The 14249-nt window shown below is 31.7% G+C and overlaps 1 protein-coding gene across 1 annotated transcript; it reads left to right on the forward strand.

Annotated features, from left to right (window-relative positions):
• Window positions 1-4479: 4479 nt before the first annotated feature.
• On the forward strand, window positions 4480-14020 carry LOC6031744 (cytokine receptor). The gene is made up of 6 exons (XM_038256574.1): window positions 4480-4753; window positions 4824-4966; window positions 5285-6210; window positions 6266-6978; window positions 7040-7170; window positions 13783-14020. The coding sequence occupies exons 1-6, from the start codon at window positions 4675-4677 to the stop codon at window positions 13900-13902; spliced, it is 2112 nt and encodes a 703-aa protein (XP_038112502.1). The 5' UTR covers window positions 4480-4674; the 3' UTR covers window positions 13903-14020.
• Window positions 14021-14249: the final 229 nt, after the last annotated feature.

Raw genomic sequence — 14249 nt, forward strand, 5'->3', positions numbered from 1 at the left:
ATATGAAACACTTTGGTTTATAGGACCTTTTAACAAAAAAAAACACTCTAGAATTGATTGTTTTGTTATGTTTACAAACATGTTAATTACGAAAAGTGACAGGTTATTTTGCAGCATGTGACGTTTTACGTGCAAATGAATAAAGAGCTTACAAACTTGATTTACTGGCAGCACTGCCAGATGAGCAAAAAAGCGCTCCCGGGCCATGCACTCTCCCCTTAACAAATTTTCCAGTTTTTTTTCAAATTCATCAAAAATTATTGTAAATACCGTCATCTTCTTTTCCGATGAAAATAAATTGAAGCACCACTTTGATTGGTTGTAGCATTAGGGGAGCTAGGTCAATTAAAAAACATACAGTCCGCAAACTTGATTTAACCTCTTATCAAAGGGAATTTGCGCTGTTCCCATGGCAGCCCATATTTCGTGGAATTTCAATGTTAATAGAGTATTTAGGTTGCCTCTAAAGAACTGTTTATTTGCAGAGCAGGATGGGATGGATTCAAAAATGATGGTTTAAAAAACAAAATAATTAAAGCGCTTTGCAAATTTATTTATTTTATTTAAATTTATTGTTATGATGTATTTTTAACTGCATAGTTAAAGTTGTTTATTACCAAGGGAATGATGGAAAAAGGGAATCACAAATCCGTATAAATAATTTCAAGATTGTTCAGGTGTAAACCGAAAACGCGATCAAAAATTAAAGTGGAAGAATAAGGCTTTTATCTGCTTATTTAATTGTCGGTGTATAGGCCGCCGCCAAGGCCGCCGCACTGTTTAATAATTTTCTGACGTACATTCAATTTTGCAGTCCAAAACCAGTCATTGAACTGAAAAAATAAAATTCTTTTTCAAATTTTCTTTTCTTGATTTGTGTGCACCTACGTCGAAGACCAAGATTGTTTACTTTTTGCTCTTTGGTCTGACAGTCTTGGTCTGACAGATTTGGTCTGACAGCTTTATGATGGATTTTGGTCTGGTCTAGGCGAGGGATAGGACACAGCACCTTCCTGTTTATTACACGTTTCAAAACCAAAAGCTTGATCACAAGCTTTAATCCGGTTGAATAATGAAACGGCATCAATATCTGACGCAAACCTGTATTGTTCATCTTCCGAGAAAGCTTTTATTGTTCTAATTATAAGAAAATTACTAATGCTCAAATCCCCTTGACCTCCAGAAGATGTTATTTCTAGTGCTTGATAATTGTGATTACCTGACATCTATTTTTAAAATAGCTTCCAATCTTACAAATATTCGCTAGAATTTACTGTTGAAAAAAACCCTTATGATTATGTAGAGCTTCCTTCAACAGTCACTGGAAAAGTTGACTATGGTTTCAAAAATAACTTGTGCTGTCAATCACGACTTATCAATTCTTGGGAAATTTAGTACATATGGTCATAGGACTTTCCAAACGTTTACAATGGAAAAATATTTTTGCTAGCGATTCTTGCATACTTATTTAAATTTTCATTGTTATGAAAATTAAAATCTTCTAAAAAATATTAACTTGAAATTCTTCAAACTGGTTTTTGTAATCATTTGACAAAATTTGTAATTATTTAAATAATGAGGGGAAACTTACCCATTCCAGGATGAGAATTATCCCGGTTGCCGTTTTTCGCTATAAAAGCACCACTTTGAGAGAAATTACCCAAGGATAGTTATGAAATAGCCAAAAAATCTTTATGTTCTTCCAGGATGCTTTCTTCGGACTGGCTGCGCTTGTGTTCGATTAGATTAGAATCTGTTGAAATCTAGTGAAAGTATAACACCTCCGAAATTGAAAATCTTCCTACAATTTTTGTCAGCGCCTTCAAAAATTTGACAATTAGTTTCTGAGAGACAGCCTTACAAGGAGCTCGATTAAAATAAGTTACCTAATTATTCTGTGACACTATAAATAATGTCACCGATTGCAAATATTTGTGAGGCTTTATCTCAGAAACTTAGTGTCCAATTTTCTCAGAGAGGAAATTGTGTGAAATTTTCTCAGCCCTTAAAAAAATATTTTTTTGGAGTTGCTTTTCTTTAAAGACATAGAAAGGCAAATGCATTAACGATAAGTAAACATAAATGTATACCCAAATGGTGACTACAACTTGAGAGCGGAACATTTTATCAACAAATTTACGGAGTACTTTTCGATTGAAAATTACATTTCACCACATTGAAATTTTTTGACCACATTTTAAATATTTTTCATTAATCTGGAACCAGATATTGCACTATTATGTACTGTGGCTCTAAAGATGTTTTTTGATTCCCATACAACATATAAAAAATTCGAATAATAAAAAATAAGTAGTTTTGAAATCCAACTTCTGGAGAAGTAAAGAAAGGATATTTTTTTTAAAGAGTGTATTTTTTTCCGAATATAGTTCAGCCTCGATTATTCCAAGCCTCGATTATTCCAAGCTTCGATTTTCCGAAGGTTTGTATGGGACTTCGGATAATCGAGTCATGAACAAAATAGTAAGATTTTTCGTATTTTTTATTATCTTACACGTAACATCAAATTGCGTCCTTCGACCACTTTTAGTCAAATTTGAATTGTTGATTTGACTTAATAGGCAGTGCCATGTGAATTTTCACAACGATTCATCGCCGCTATTTTGGCCAACTCAACAATCAAAAATAAAACATCGAAAAAATATGTTTTTTGATTCGAAAAAAATCCCGGGAATTCCCGGGATTCCCCGAAAAAAAAATAATTCCCGTTACCCGGGAAATTTGTAAATTTCCCGGGAATTTCCGAATTTCAACCGGAAGTATAAATTTTCTTAAATTTTTGGATCCATTTATTTGAAAATGCTCTGAAAAAATAATTAATGAACAAACTCAACATGATTTTGTTCAATTAAATTTATTGTTTGGTTTATATATAATTAATCAGATTATCAGAAATTATGATATCAAGATTTATTTCTGATAATATTGATTTCTTAAGCAACTGGAACTAGATCTTGCTTAATGAGTATTAAATTATTACAATTAGGTAAGCTTTTTACAGATTGATGTTATTTCTAAAACAACATTAACTCCTTACCTCCAAATTAAAATTTAGATTTTTTTAAGTTTATGTTTACCATGATCAAATGAGATGAAAAACGAATTTGTGCAAGAAGAATTAATTCAATCTTTTGAAAACCTTGTATTGAAGAAATTACAATTTTAAGTAAAAGAATTTTGGAGCACTGGTGCAACTATAGGTGTTAGAGGGTTAAATGTGAAAAAATGGAAGACTTTTTGTGGAATGATGTTAATTTATCGTATAATTTCAATTATGTGGCATAATAATACAAAAAAAAATCATTGAAAAACTACTTTGTAATGTTTAAGAGGTTCTCGAAAAATGCAAAAATATATTCAAAGCTTGCTTCAAATATTTGAAAAACAGTGGGTTGTTTGAAGTAATACCAACACTAAAAAGTATTTTTCATGAAAAACATAATTTCTGCATGTTTTTTTCTCATTTCAACAAACTGGTCACAGAGGCAAGTTTAAAAGAAATTTTATGATTGCGGATTATGGATTCATTTTACTCACAGTTTAAACACTTTGATAAAAAATACTTCTCACCAAAAAATGCCTAAGATTTTTGTTTTGATTTATTGTACGATTGGAGCTTATAAAATAAGAAAAAATATACATTTTCTTGTAGTTGAATGATTTTTACATGAAATCAAGCTGTTAATTGATCATCACAATTATTTTAACCATTAAAGTTGATGTCCTATACAATTTTGTTGCATAATATTAATTAAAACCAAGATCAGAACAATTTTCAATAATTTTAAAATTTCCCGGGAATTCCCTGGATTTCCCGGGAAATTGGCTGAAAATTTCCCGTTTCCCGAGAAATGTGTTACCCCGGGAAATTGGACGCTCCAATCGGAAATGTTTTTTTTTCCAAGGCCTCCAAATAATCGAGTCTGGACTGTAGTTCTAATTGTAATCTACAACAACGGCATCAAAATGATCAGAAAATCTTTTTTCAAGATACAGATTTTCATATATCCACGTACTCATTTTTTATGACTAGCCCTGGAGGCTTGTAAGGAAAAACACGAATTAGGCAAAATTGCTTTTCTTGACAAAGGGAATGTATAGACAAAGTTTTATTCAAATAAAAAAAAATAAAAAAAAATTTAAATCATGAAAATGTAAAAAATAATGAAATAGATACCAATAATTGTACCTCGGGTTCGTGATCAGGAACCAAAATAACCTCTTAAAACAAATTTTCACGACAATCGAAGATTGGTTCAGCATTCAGTTCAGCATGTGAGTTGGTGGAGAATTACCCAAAATTAAAATAATAAATAAATGTCTAATCTTCCAGCGCTAGAAATGAAATTTGGGATTTTATGAGTTGTTTGTACCCCAATACATCACTATCACAAAGTACAAAGTGAAAATAAATAAATACCAGCAGCCAGCAGTACGCCTAGTCAGTTTGCATGAAACCATCCAACGCTTTACTCCCGATGCTCTGGCTTCGTGAGCGATCGACTCTGGAGTGAATTGCTTGCATTTTACTACGCAAAATACGCGAATCGGAATCAGCTAAACGTTTTCACACTCTACACAGTGCCGATTAGCAATGAACCAGAAATCGGTTTGCTGCTGTTATCAACACACGAGAATCCACGTTCCAAGAGCATAATGCTTGCGCTGGTTTGGATGATTTGTGCCGCGAGCAACATTGCGTTGGTGACCTCCAACGTGATAAAGCCCAGTGGAAGTAAGCGATTGTGGGGAATGTGTATGCATTTGATGAAGGAATCCCTACAATTATTACGTGATTTTTACAGAAATAACCATCTCGCCGAGCGTTGTAGATCTGGACAGCAACGTCACGTTCTACACCGTTAGCTGTCGGCTTGAAGACGCACAGGATGGACTGGACAGCAGCTTGCTGTTCATTGAGTTGCAAAACGAGAGGATTGAGTCGGAGGTAAGTTCTTGTGATTAATTAGGACATTTATTTGTGATTGTCTCGGGATTCAAATGCAAAACATTTGAATTGTTAGTGCAGTTGTTAAATTACCCGTATAATATGCACAAGAGAGAAAGCTATATCCGTATTACGCCGGTCAACAAATGTTGCGTCATTATGTTGATTTATAAACAATACAAACTTCTCTGAAATATGGTGATACTGCATGCCATCCGGTTCTGCTCAGTGCTCGTCCAAGTGGAATACCCCACGTTTGCATGCGACCGATTGATTCGGCGAACATTCAGCATATCGGACTTTCCCACCCTCTCGCAGATTCTCAACGAAAGCACAATCGTCGCAGTGCAACCGGTCAACGGTGGAGTGCTGGAAAGCTGTGGCGTACGGAAGTACATTTGCTACAGCGGAGGATCCGGGCTGGACGTAGCCAGGGTCACCGTTGGGTGGATTCCTGCGAAGATTCTCCCGGCGGAGGTTCGGTGCATTTCCGAGGATTTGCGTGACTTGCGGTGTGAAGTGCCTATTAAACGTCCGTGTGATTTGGAGACGAGCTACAAGATGATGATGAATTACCGTTTTGGGAGTAGCTTGTGCAGTGTTGAAGTGGTTGGGGGTAGTTTGGTGTATGATAGTAGTGATGAGAATCAGCGATGTATGTACAGGAATGGAGCGGAGGTTTTGAGGTTTGAATTGGAAGTTAGCAACGCGATCGGAAGTAGAGTTATGTCGTTTGAGTTGAACAATTATGATCTTGTGAGACCTGGTCCGGTTAGTCGGTTACGAGTGACTAGCGTGACTAGCAGAGATTTGGAAATACGATGGGTTGAAGAGATGTCGTTGGACCACTTACAGCGTACCTTTGAGTACCAGTTCCAGTTGATCTCAGATTATGGAAGTAACATAAGCACAGTCGAGAAGACTCCCACCATGATTTACCAGTATTCAGAGAAAAATCTGCAACCCTTCACAAACTACACTTTAAAAGTGAGACTTCGATTGGTTCCAAACTCACAAAGATCATTCGATGATCAGTACTGGTCAGAATGGAGTTCGGTTTCGTTCAAAACTTTGGCCAGCAAACCAGATCAAGCTCCGAAGACAGTCCCAGGAGCGTTTAGCTTCAAAGCTTGGCATGGTAAGCTAGCAACGTTCGATGTCTACTGGGAACACATTCCGGAATATCTTCAAAATGGACCTGGATTCAGGTATAACGTTTCTGCAGTATCCAATACCGGACAGATGTAAGTAATCGTTAGGAACTTGTTAACTAATTCTAAAACAGTCTTTTACTTTTAGATTCCACCCAGTTCAAAGTTCTTCAACATCACCCATGGCAACATTCGAAAACATGAACAATGCTCACTATCGAGTCCAAATATCCTGCTACAACGACGAAGGATCTGTCGAAAATCACAACGAATTACACGTGTTCCCTCCCAACGCATCCCATCAACCAAAGATCAAACGAGTACTCAACAGTGTCCACTTCGAGGTGTCCTGGTATGCACCAACCCACCAACAAGATTTAACCAGTTACACCGTAATGTACTGCAACTATACCTCCGCGAACGTCTGCCAAGACTCGATCCGATTCGCCGTGGTTCCACCAAACACCACCAAACTCAGAATCTCCTCAACCCAAACACTAAACTTTGCCGTGTCGGCAAACTTTGCCCACTTTTCAACGCCCCTGTCCTGGCAGGAGTGCATCGTGTCCCCGGCGGACGTCGGAATCGGACAGCCAAAGTTCGACGTCATCGATGTGCGGGGAGATTCGCTCGTGTTGTTGTTCAACACCGGTTGCATCGAGCGATCCTTCTACGACCGGATGAGGCTGTTGGTGTGGAAGGGGTCGGAAGTGGTTTTGAGGGCTGATTTTGAGCCGTACCGGGATCGGTTTGCCGTGCAGGGATTGTCGCCAGGGACGGAGTATGCGGTCCAGGTGTTGGCGTACGACGGGCTTGGAATGGTTCAACACACACGGACGGTGGTCACAAAGGCTGTCAATGGTAATTGTTTGGAGATTTTCTTCAGTTGCAATTCAATTTCAATCGATATGTTCAATTGCAGACAACTTACTCAAAGCCATTTTCTTCATATCATGTGGAATGCTCATGGCCCTGACAATCTTCACTACTGCTGCTAGAAGGGTTCGAAAAGTCTTTGATATCAAAGTCGAAACTCCACTGCAACTTACTGTGGTAAGTAAAGAATAACAATTGTTAATTTGACTTTTGTTATTTTTTTCCCATTGCCATTTTGCATCATTAGTATCTTCATACAAGTCACTATACAAATTTGGAGGCCGTCCATAGTGAGCAATTCTCTACGAAATCGGTCATTTTTCAATTTTAATTTTTGTATTTTTTAATCCGGCTGAAATTTTTTTGGTGCCTCCGGCATGCTCAAAGGAGCCATTTTGCTTCATTAGTTTGTCCATATAATTTCCATACTAAATGGCTCAAAGGAGTTATTTTGCTTCATTAGTTTGTCCATATAATTTCCATACAAATTTGGCAGATGTCCATACAAAAATGATATATGAAAATTCAAAAAATCTGTATCTTTTGAAGGATTTTTTTTATCGATTTGGTGTCTTTGGCAAAGTTGTAGGTATGGCTAAGGACTACACAATAAAAAAAATGATGCATGAGATTTTGTTTTGAAGATTTTTAATATCACTTTTTGTCACTAAAACTTGATTTGCTGAAAAACACAATTTTATTTTTTTGTTTTTGTTGATATGTTTTATGGGACATCAAATGCTAACTTTTCAGAAATTTCCAGAACGGTCCAACAAATTTTGACCGAGTTATGAACTTTTGCATAAATACTATTTTTTTTTTAAATCGAAATATTGGTCACAATAAATCAATCAAATTGTAATCAAAAAGTACTTAAGTGAAATTATGATAAAGAGCACCATTTTCATGTTATAGCCATATTTAGGTAACACTTTTTGGAAAGCTGAGAAAGTTCTCTATATTTTGCTTTTTTGAATTTAGTTGATACTACTCTGAGTTGCTGAGATATTGTCATGCAAAGATTTAAAAACACGAAAATTGATGATTTCTAAGTCTCACTCAAACGACCCACTATTTTCTAATGTTAATAAATATCTCAGCAACTAATTTTCCGATTAGCTCGTGAATTTTTTTTTCGAAAACAATATTTTCAATTTTTTGAAATCAAGACTAACATTTCAAAAGGGCCAAACATTCAATATTTTGCCCTTTCGAAATGATAGTCTTAATTAAAAAAAATCGAATAAATCGGTACATTTCGCAAAAGTTTTGAAATTTTTACATTGAAAATCGGACCATTAGTTGCTGAGATATCGACATTAGAAAATGGTGGGTTGTTTGAGTGGGACTTAGAAAACATGTCTAGAGTTTTTTTGAAAAGGTCCTACAAACATATGAAAAACAATAGTTTATAGGTCCTTTTTTAAAAAAAACTAGATAAATTTTTCTGTTTTTAAATCTTTGCATGGTAATATTTCAGCAACTAAGAGTCGTATCAACAAAATTCAAAAAAGCAAAATATAGAGAATTTTCCTAGCTTTTCAAAAAAAAATTTCAAATGTCGACAAACATGGGCACTAATACAAAAAAATTTAAAACTGTGACTATTTTCAAAAAAGTTACCTACAAATTGTTATAACTTGAAAATGGTGCACTTTATCAAATTTCACTGCAGTACTTTTTGATTGCAAATATGATTTTACATCGAAAATGAAGTTGAAAAATTTGTGTGACCAATATTTTGATTTAAAAAAAAAAACAGTATTGATTCAAAAATTCATAACTCGGTCAAAGATTTTTTGCCCGTTCTGGAAATTTCTGAGAAGTTGGCATTTGATGTCTCCCAAAACATATCAGAAAAAAATGAATAAGTGTTTAGCTTAGCAAATTCAAAAGCAAATTGGTTGCTATGATATGGAGTTGCAAAGAATTTAAAGTACCAAAATGAGTTCTACCCAATCAACCTTAAATTTTCAATCGATGATATATTGGAAATCACTGTTACACGGAAAGAAGGTTTATCGTGAATCTTACTAATTTTCGGTTAAAAACCCTAAAAAAATTGGTTGTTTTTCCAACCACGATTTTTTTTAGCTGGAAATCCTAAAAAAAATTCCTGGATTTGACAGCTGGATCCAGGTCCTAAAAATGATAAATCTAGCTAAATTTTTAGTAAATTTTACTAATTTGCAAGCTGGAAAAATGCTGAGAAGGTCTGTTAGCTATTTTAGCTAGATTTTATGGTATTCTAGGAAGTTTTATAGTTAGCCCAGCGAGTTTCTAGGCTGTTTCAACCAGTTTTTTCGGAATCATTCTCAAAATTTTCCATTGATGGCTGTGAAGCCAGGTATTTTCACACATCTTTTTAGCTAGTTTAGCTAACTTTGCCACTATTCTTGGTAGGTGTTTTGGTTGGAATAGCTAATTTTTCCACTATTTCTACAAGTTTTCTTTCAAAAGCCTCCGTTGCTGCCTGCAAAGCACGCATTATTTAGCTCGTTTCTTTTTTGTTCTTGCTTCGTTTTTCGGTAAGTCCAGCTAATTTTTCGACTGTTTTAAATGGTAATTTCGAAATCATTTTTAAAAATCCCTTGCTGCCTGTAAAATTGTTTTTTTATTTTCAAAAAGACTTTTGCTGGTGTAGCATGATTTTCCGCTATTCTTGGATGTTTCAATAGTTTCCAGGCTTTTAAACTATGTTATAGTTGATCATCCTAATTGTACGGCTTTGTTGCGATATTCTATTGACAAATAAAAAAAAAATGAAATACAGTAATACAAAATACAAAAATACAAAAATACAAAAATACAAAAATACAAAAATACAAAAATACAAAAATACAAAAATACAAAAATACAAAAATACAAAAATACAAAAATACAAAAATACAAAAATACAAAAATACAAAAATACAAAAATACAAAAATACAAAAATACAAAAATACAAAATACAAAAATACAAAAATACAAAAATACAAAAATACAAAAATACAAAATACAAAAATACAAAAATACAAAAATACAAAAATACAAAAATACAAAAATACAAAAATACAAAAATACAAAAATACAAAAATACAAAAATACAAAAATACAAAAATACAAAAATACAAAAATACAAAAATACAAAAATACAAAAATACAAAAAAAACTTACAAAAAGTTATTTAGGTAAATTCATGTTAAAATTAAACTATGTTTTGCATTTAACAAAGTTTAAATATAACATCAAATTACTTTCACTTAAACAAAATAACTTTACTTTATCCAACTTAATTTAACTTAATTTAACTAAATTAAACTTAGTTTAACATACTTTAACATAATTTAACTTAATTTAACTTAATTAAACTTAATTAAACTTAATTAAACTTAATTTAACTTAATTTAACATAATTTAACTTAATTTAACTTAATTTAACTTAATTTAACTTAATTTAACTTAATTTAACTTAATTTAACTTAATTTAACTTAATTTAACTTAATTTAACTTAATTTAACTTAATTAAACTTAATTAAACTTAACTTAACTTAATTTAACTTGATTCAACTTTATTTAACTTAATTTAACTTTATTTAACTTTATTTGACTTTATTTAACTTTATTTAAATTTATTTAACTTTATTTAACTTAATTTAACTTAATTAAACTTAATTTAACTTAATTTAACTTAATTTAACTTAATTTAACTTAATTTTGCTTAATTTAACTAAATTTAACTTAATTTAATTTAATTTAACTCAATTTTACTAAATTTAACTTAATTTAACTCAATTTAGCTTAATATAACTTAATGGAACTAAATTTAACTTAATTTAATTTAACTTAATCAAACTTATTTTAGCTTAATTAAAGTTAACTTAATTTAATTTAATTTAACTTAATTTAACTCAATTTAACTTAATTTAACTTACTTTAACTTAATTTAACTTAATTTAACTTAATTCAATTGAATTTAACTTAATTTAACTTAGTTTAACCTAATTTAACTTAATTAAACTTATTTTAACTTAATTTAAGTTAACTTAACTTAATTAAACTCAATTTAACTGAATTTTACCAAATAACTTCAAATTTAACTAAATTCTACCAAATTACATTAAATTCAACTGAATTCTACCAAATGTAATAACATTTGAATAAATGAACTTACATTTACCTATATTCTACTACATTTACCTAAATTCAACTACATTTTTCTAAATATAACTATTTTCAACTAAATTAAGCTCAATTTAACTGATTTAATTTAATTTTACTTAATTAAACTTGATTGAAATTAATTTGACATATATTAACTGAATTTAACATAATTTCAACTCAATTTTACTTAATTTAACTTTATTTTACTTAATTTTACATAAATTTACTTTATTTTACTTAATTTTACTTAAATTAACATAATTTTACTTAAGTATGCTTAATTTTATTTAATTTTGCTTAATTTTACTTAATTTTGCTTAATTTTACTTAATTTTGCTTAATTTTACTTAATTTTGCTTATTTTTTTAAAATTTTACTAAATTTAACTTAACACAACTAAATTTAACCAAATTTGGGCAAATTCAACTAAATCACAAAAAAAATAACTAATTTCAACTGAATGTATCTGAATTTAACTAAATTTTGCTTGATTTAACTATTTTTTTTAAATTCATCTTAATTTAACAAAATTTATTTAAACTTATCTAAATTTTACTTTATTTTACTAAGTTAAACTAAATTTAATCAATTTTAACGAAATTTTACTAATTTCAACTAAATTTAACTAATTTTAACTAAATTTTATCAATTTAACTGATTTTAACTGAATTCTACATTTTTATTTAAATTTTACCAAATGTAACTTAATTTAACTAAACTTAAGTTGATTAAACTTAATTTCACTTAATTTCACTTAATTTAACTTAATTGAACTTAATTTAACTTCATTTCTAACAATATTTAACAATATTTATGGATGTGCTTAAAAGGCATTAGGTACCCTATTTGTTCGGAGCTGTCAAACAATGGCCAATCTATGTCTAGACATTCTGTACCCGCCGCCCCTCCAGGTGGACAGATGTCCATACAAAAAAGTATACTGTGGACAATCGCCAGCCTCCCCTTTCCCCTGCCAAAGTGTTCTCGTGGTTTAGGGATGCTCCCACTTTATGTTAAGTACATGTTTTTACCTACGCATCATCCAAACAATAACGAGAGGCTCAACTTCTAACCACTTTCCCTCAACACAAAAAACTTCTTACCTTATCTACTGAAACTTACCTTCAGGTGTCGATCCGCAGAAAACCTTCCAGGCTTTTGATTTATTCACTCACACAACACATTCTATCACCTTTTGCACTTGCACTTGCACTTGCACTCAAACAGCACACATAACCATCAAAAAACTTAGCGAACTGAGCGGCTCAAACAGGATCGAACACGATACAAGACGATGCTTTGTTTTGGTCTCGAACTGATGACCTGTCAAAAAGTCCATGCTGCCGGTTCCAGCTAATTTTTCGGTAAAATTACGCAAAATTGTGCTGAAACACCATTATTTTTGGTAAAATCTCTCCTGTCATTTTGATTTGGGCTGTCAGTTTTGGAAAGCAAATCAGCAATCAGGGTTAGCTATTTCACCAATCCCAGGTTGGTAAATTTAGCTGTAATTTTAGCTGATTCAACCAAAAAAATCACTGTTTCACCAATTTGAAGCCAGCTAATTTGAATTGTTAAATTTTGGATAGAACTCTTTTCCGTGTAAGATTTTTAATGTTTAAAAGTGAAACTTTTGTAAAAATTTCTCAACATTTGAAATGTGTTTTTTTTTTGTAATTTTTGAAATAACGATTTACATTGCAATAGGGCCAATTAATATGATTTAAGCCCTTTTTAAATGTAGCCTTGTTTAAAAAAACTGATTTTTGATGGGTTGAGAAAGAAGCTTCAAAAATTATTTTTTATAGATTTGTCCATTAGATGCTGATACAGTGGCATTAAAAAGTTGAGGGGTTGTTTAGGTGAAACTTAGAAAACTTAAATTTTCCTGTTTCTATTCTTGTATCTCTGCAACCAGAGGTTTCTTAGAAGAAATTTAGGGGACGTTTTCCGATCTTTTCGAAAAAAATATTATCAGAAATGGACACTCATGGATTCGATTGTTCGAAAATTGCGCCTTAAACTTTAAAAAGAAGTACTTTTCGATTTCAAATTGTATTAAATATTTAATCCTGATGCCAAACAAATTTTTTGAGCAACATTATTACTTATTTTCCATAACCATTTATCATTTATTCCATTTTTTTTATCAAAACCTGACGGAAAAATAATCATCATTTTTTTTCTATAATCTGGGATTTGCCCCTGATAACATTTGGAAAACATTTTTTTTGTAAACAAAAGTTAATTCAAAAATCGGCATTTATTTCCATGTACCTTTTTTCAGAATAGTTCTCATCAATACCAACAACTGCAAAAGATTCAGATTTTCGAATATATAAGTACCATTTTTGTATGGGCAGCATCCAAAATTGTATGGAGCCTTGTATGGGCGAATAAATCACACACATTGGGGGTTTTTGGTCACAGCGAAGGCCCCTAAAAAGTTTATGCCAAAAAAAATGTCAAATTAAATTCATTTTCAAAATTCGGAGAGATTTGCTCTTATTTCTTCTTTTAAGTTTAAAATTAAATTATGAAGAAAATTTCATATAATTTTCAAGTTTAAAATTAAATTATGAAGAAAATTTCATATAATTTTCAAACAGTTCTCGTAAATAAATAAAATATTTTCTTTCCACAGAGCAAACAATTTCCAAATGAAACATCACTTCAGCCACACTCCGAGGGTGACGACCAGGATAATAACTCTGTATTGGTTCAGCTAACATCAAAGACAAAATTAAACGATTTCGATACTTAAGGCCAAATGCTTTTTCTTCATTCGCAGTAGCAGTAGTTCCAGAACGCCATACGATTACTTACAAAGAGATTTATGAAGACTTTTTAGTTTAAACAAAGATTAAATAAATGAAGATTACTTAGAGACTTAAAACAGATATTGTCAGAAAAGAGATATTTCAACCAAAGAAACGCCTTTTCGAACAATTGATTGTTTAAATAAAATTTGATCATTCTGTTTATATTTCTAGGTAATCAACACGACTACAATCGAGGCAAAAATAGATCTTTCAACTATCAAACAATCTGACGTTTGCTATAGTAAATCTTTCCGGTGCACTTACAACGATACCACCTTGGACGCCAAAG

The sequence above is a fragment of the Culex quinquefasciatus genome, chromosome 2, assembly GCF_015732765.1.
Source record: "Culex quinquefasciatus strain JHB chromosome 2, VPISU_Cqui_1.0_pri_paternal, whole genome shotgun sequence".
In the NCBI taxonomy this organism is placed as follows: Eukaryota; Metazoa; Arthropoda; class Insecta; order Diptera; family Culicidae; genus Culex; species Culex quinquefasciatus.

Coding starts and splice junctions, on each gene's coding strand:
- LOC6031744 (XM_038256574.1), top strand. CDS start 4,675: ATGCTTGCGCTGGTTTGGATGATTTGTGCCGCGAGCAACATTGCGTTG. Junction 4,754..4,823: donor CGTGATAAAGCCCAGTGGAA/GTAAGCGATTGT, acceptor TGATTTTTACAG/AAATAACCATCTCGCCGAGC. Junction 7,171..13,782: donor CTCCACTGCAACTTACTGTG/GTAAGTAAAGAA, acceptor TTCTTTCCACAG/AGCAAACAATTTCCAAATGA.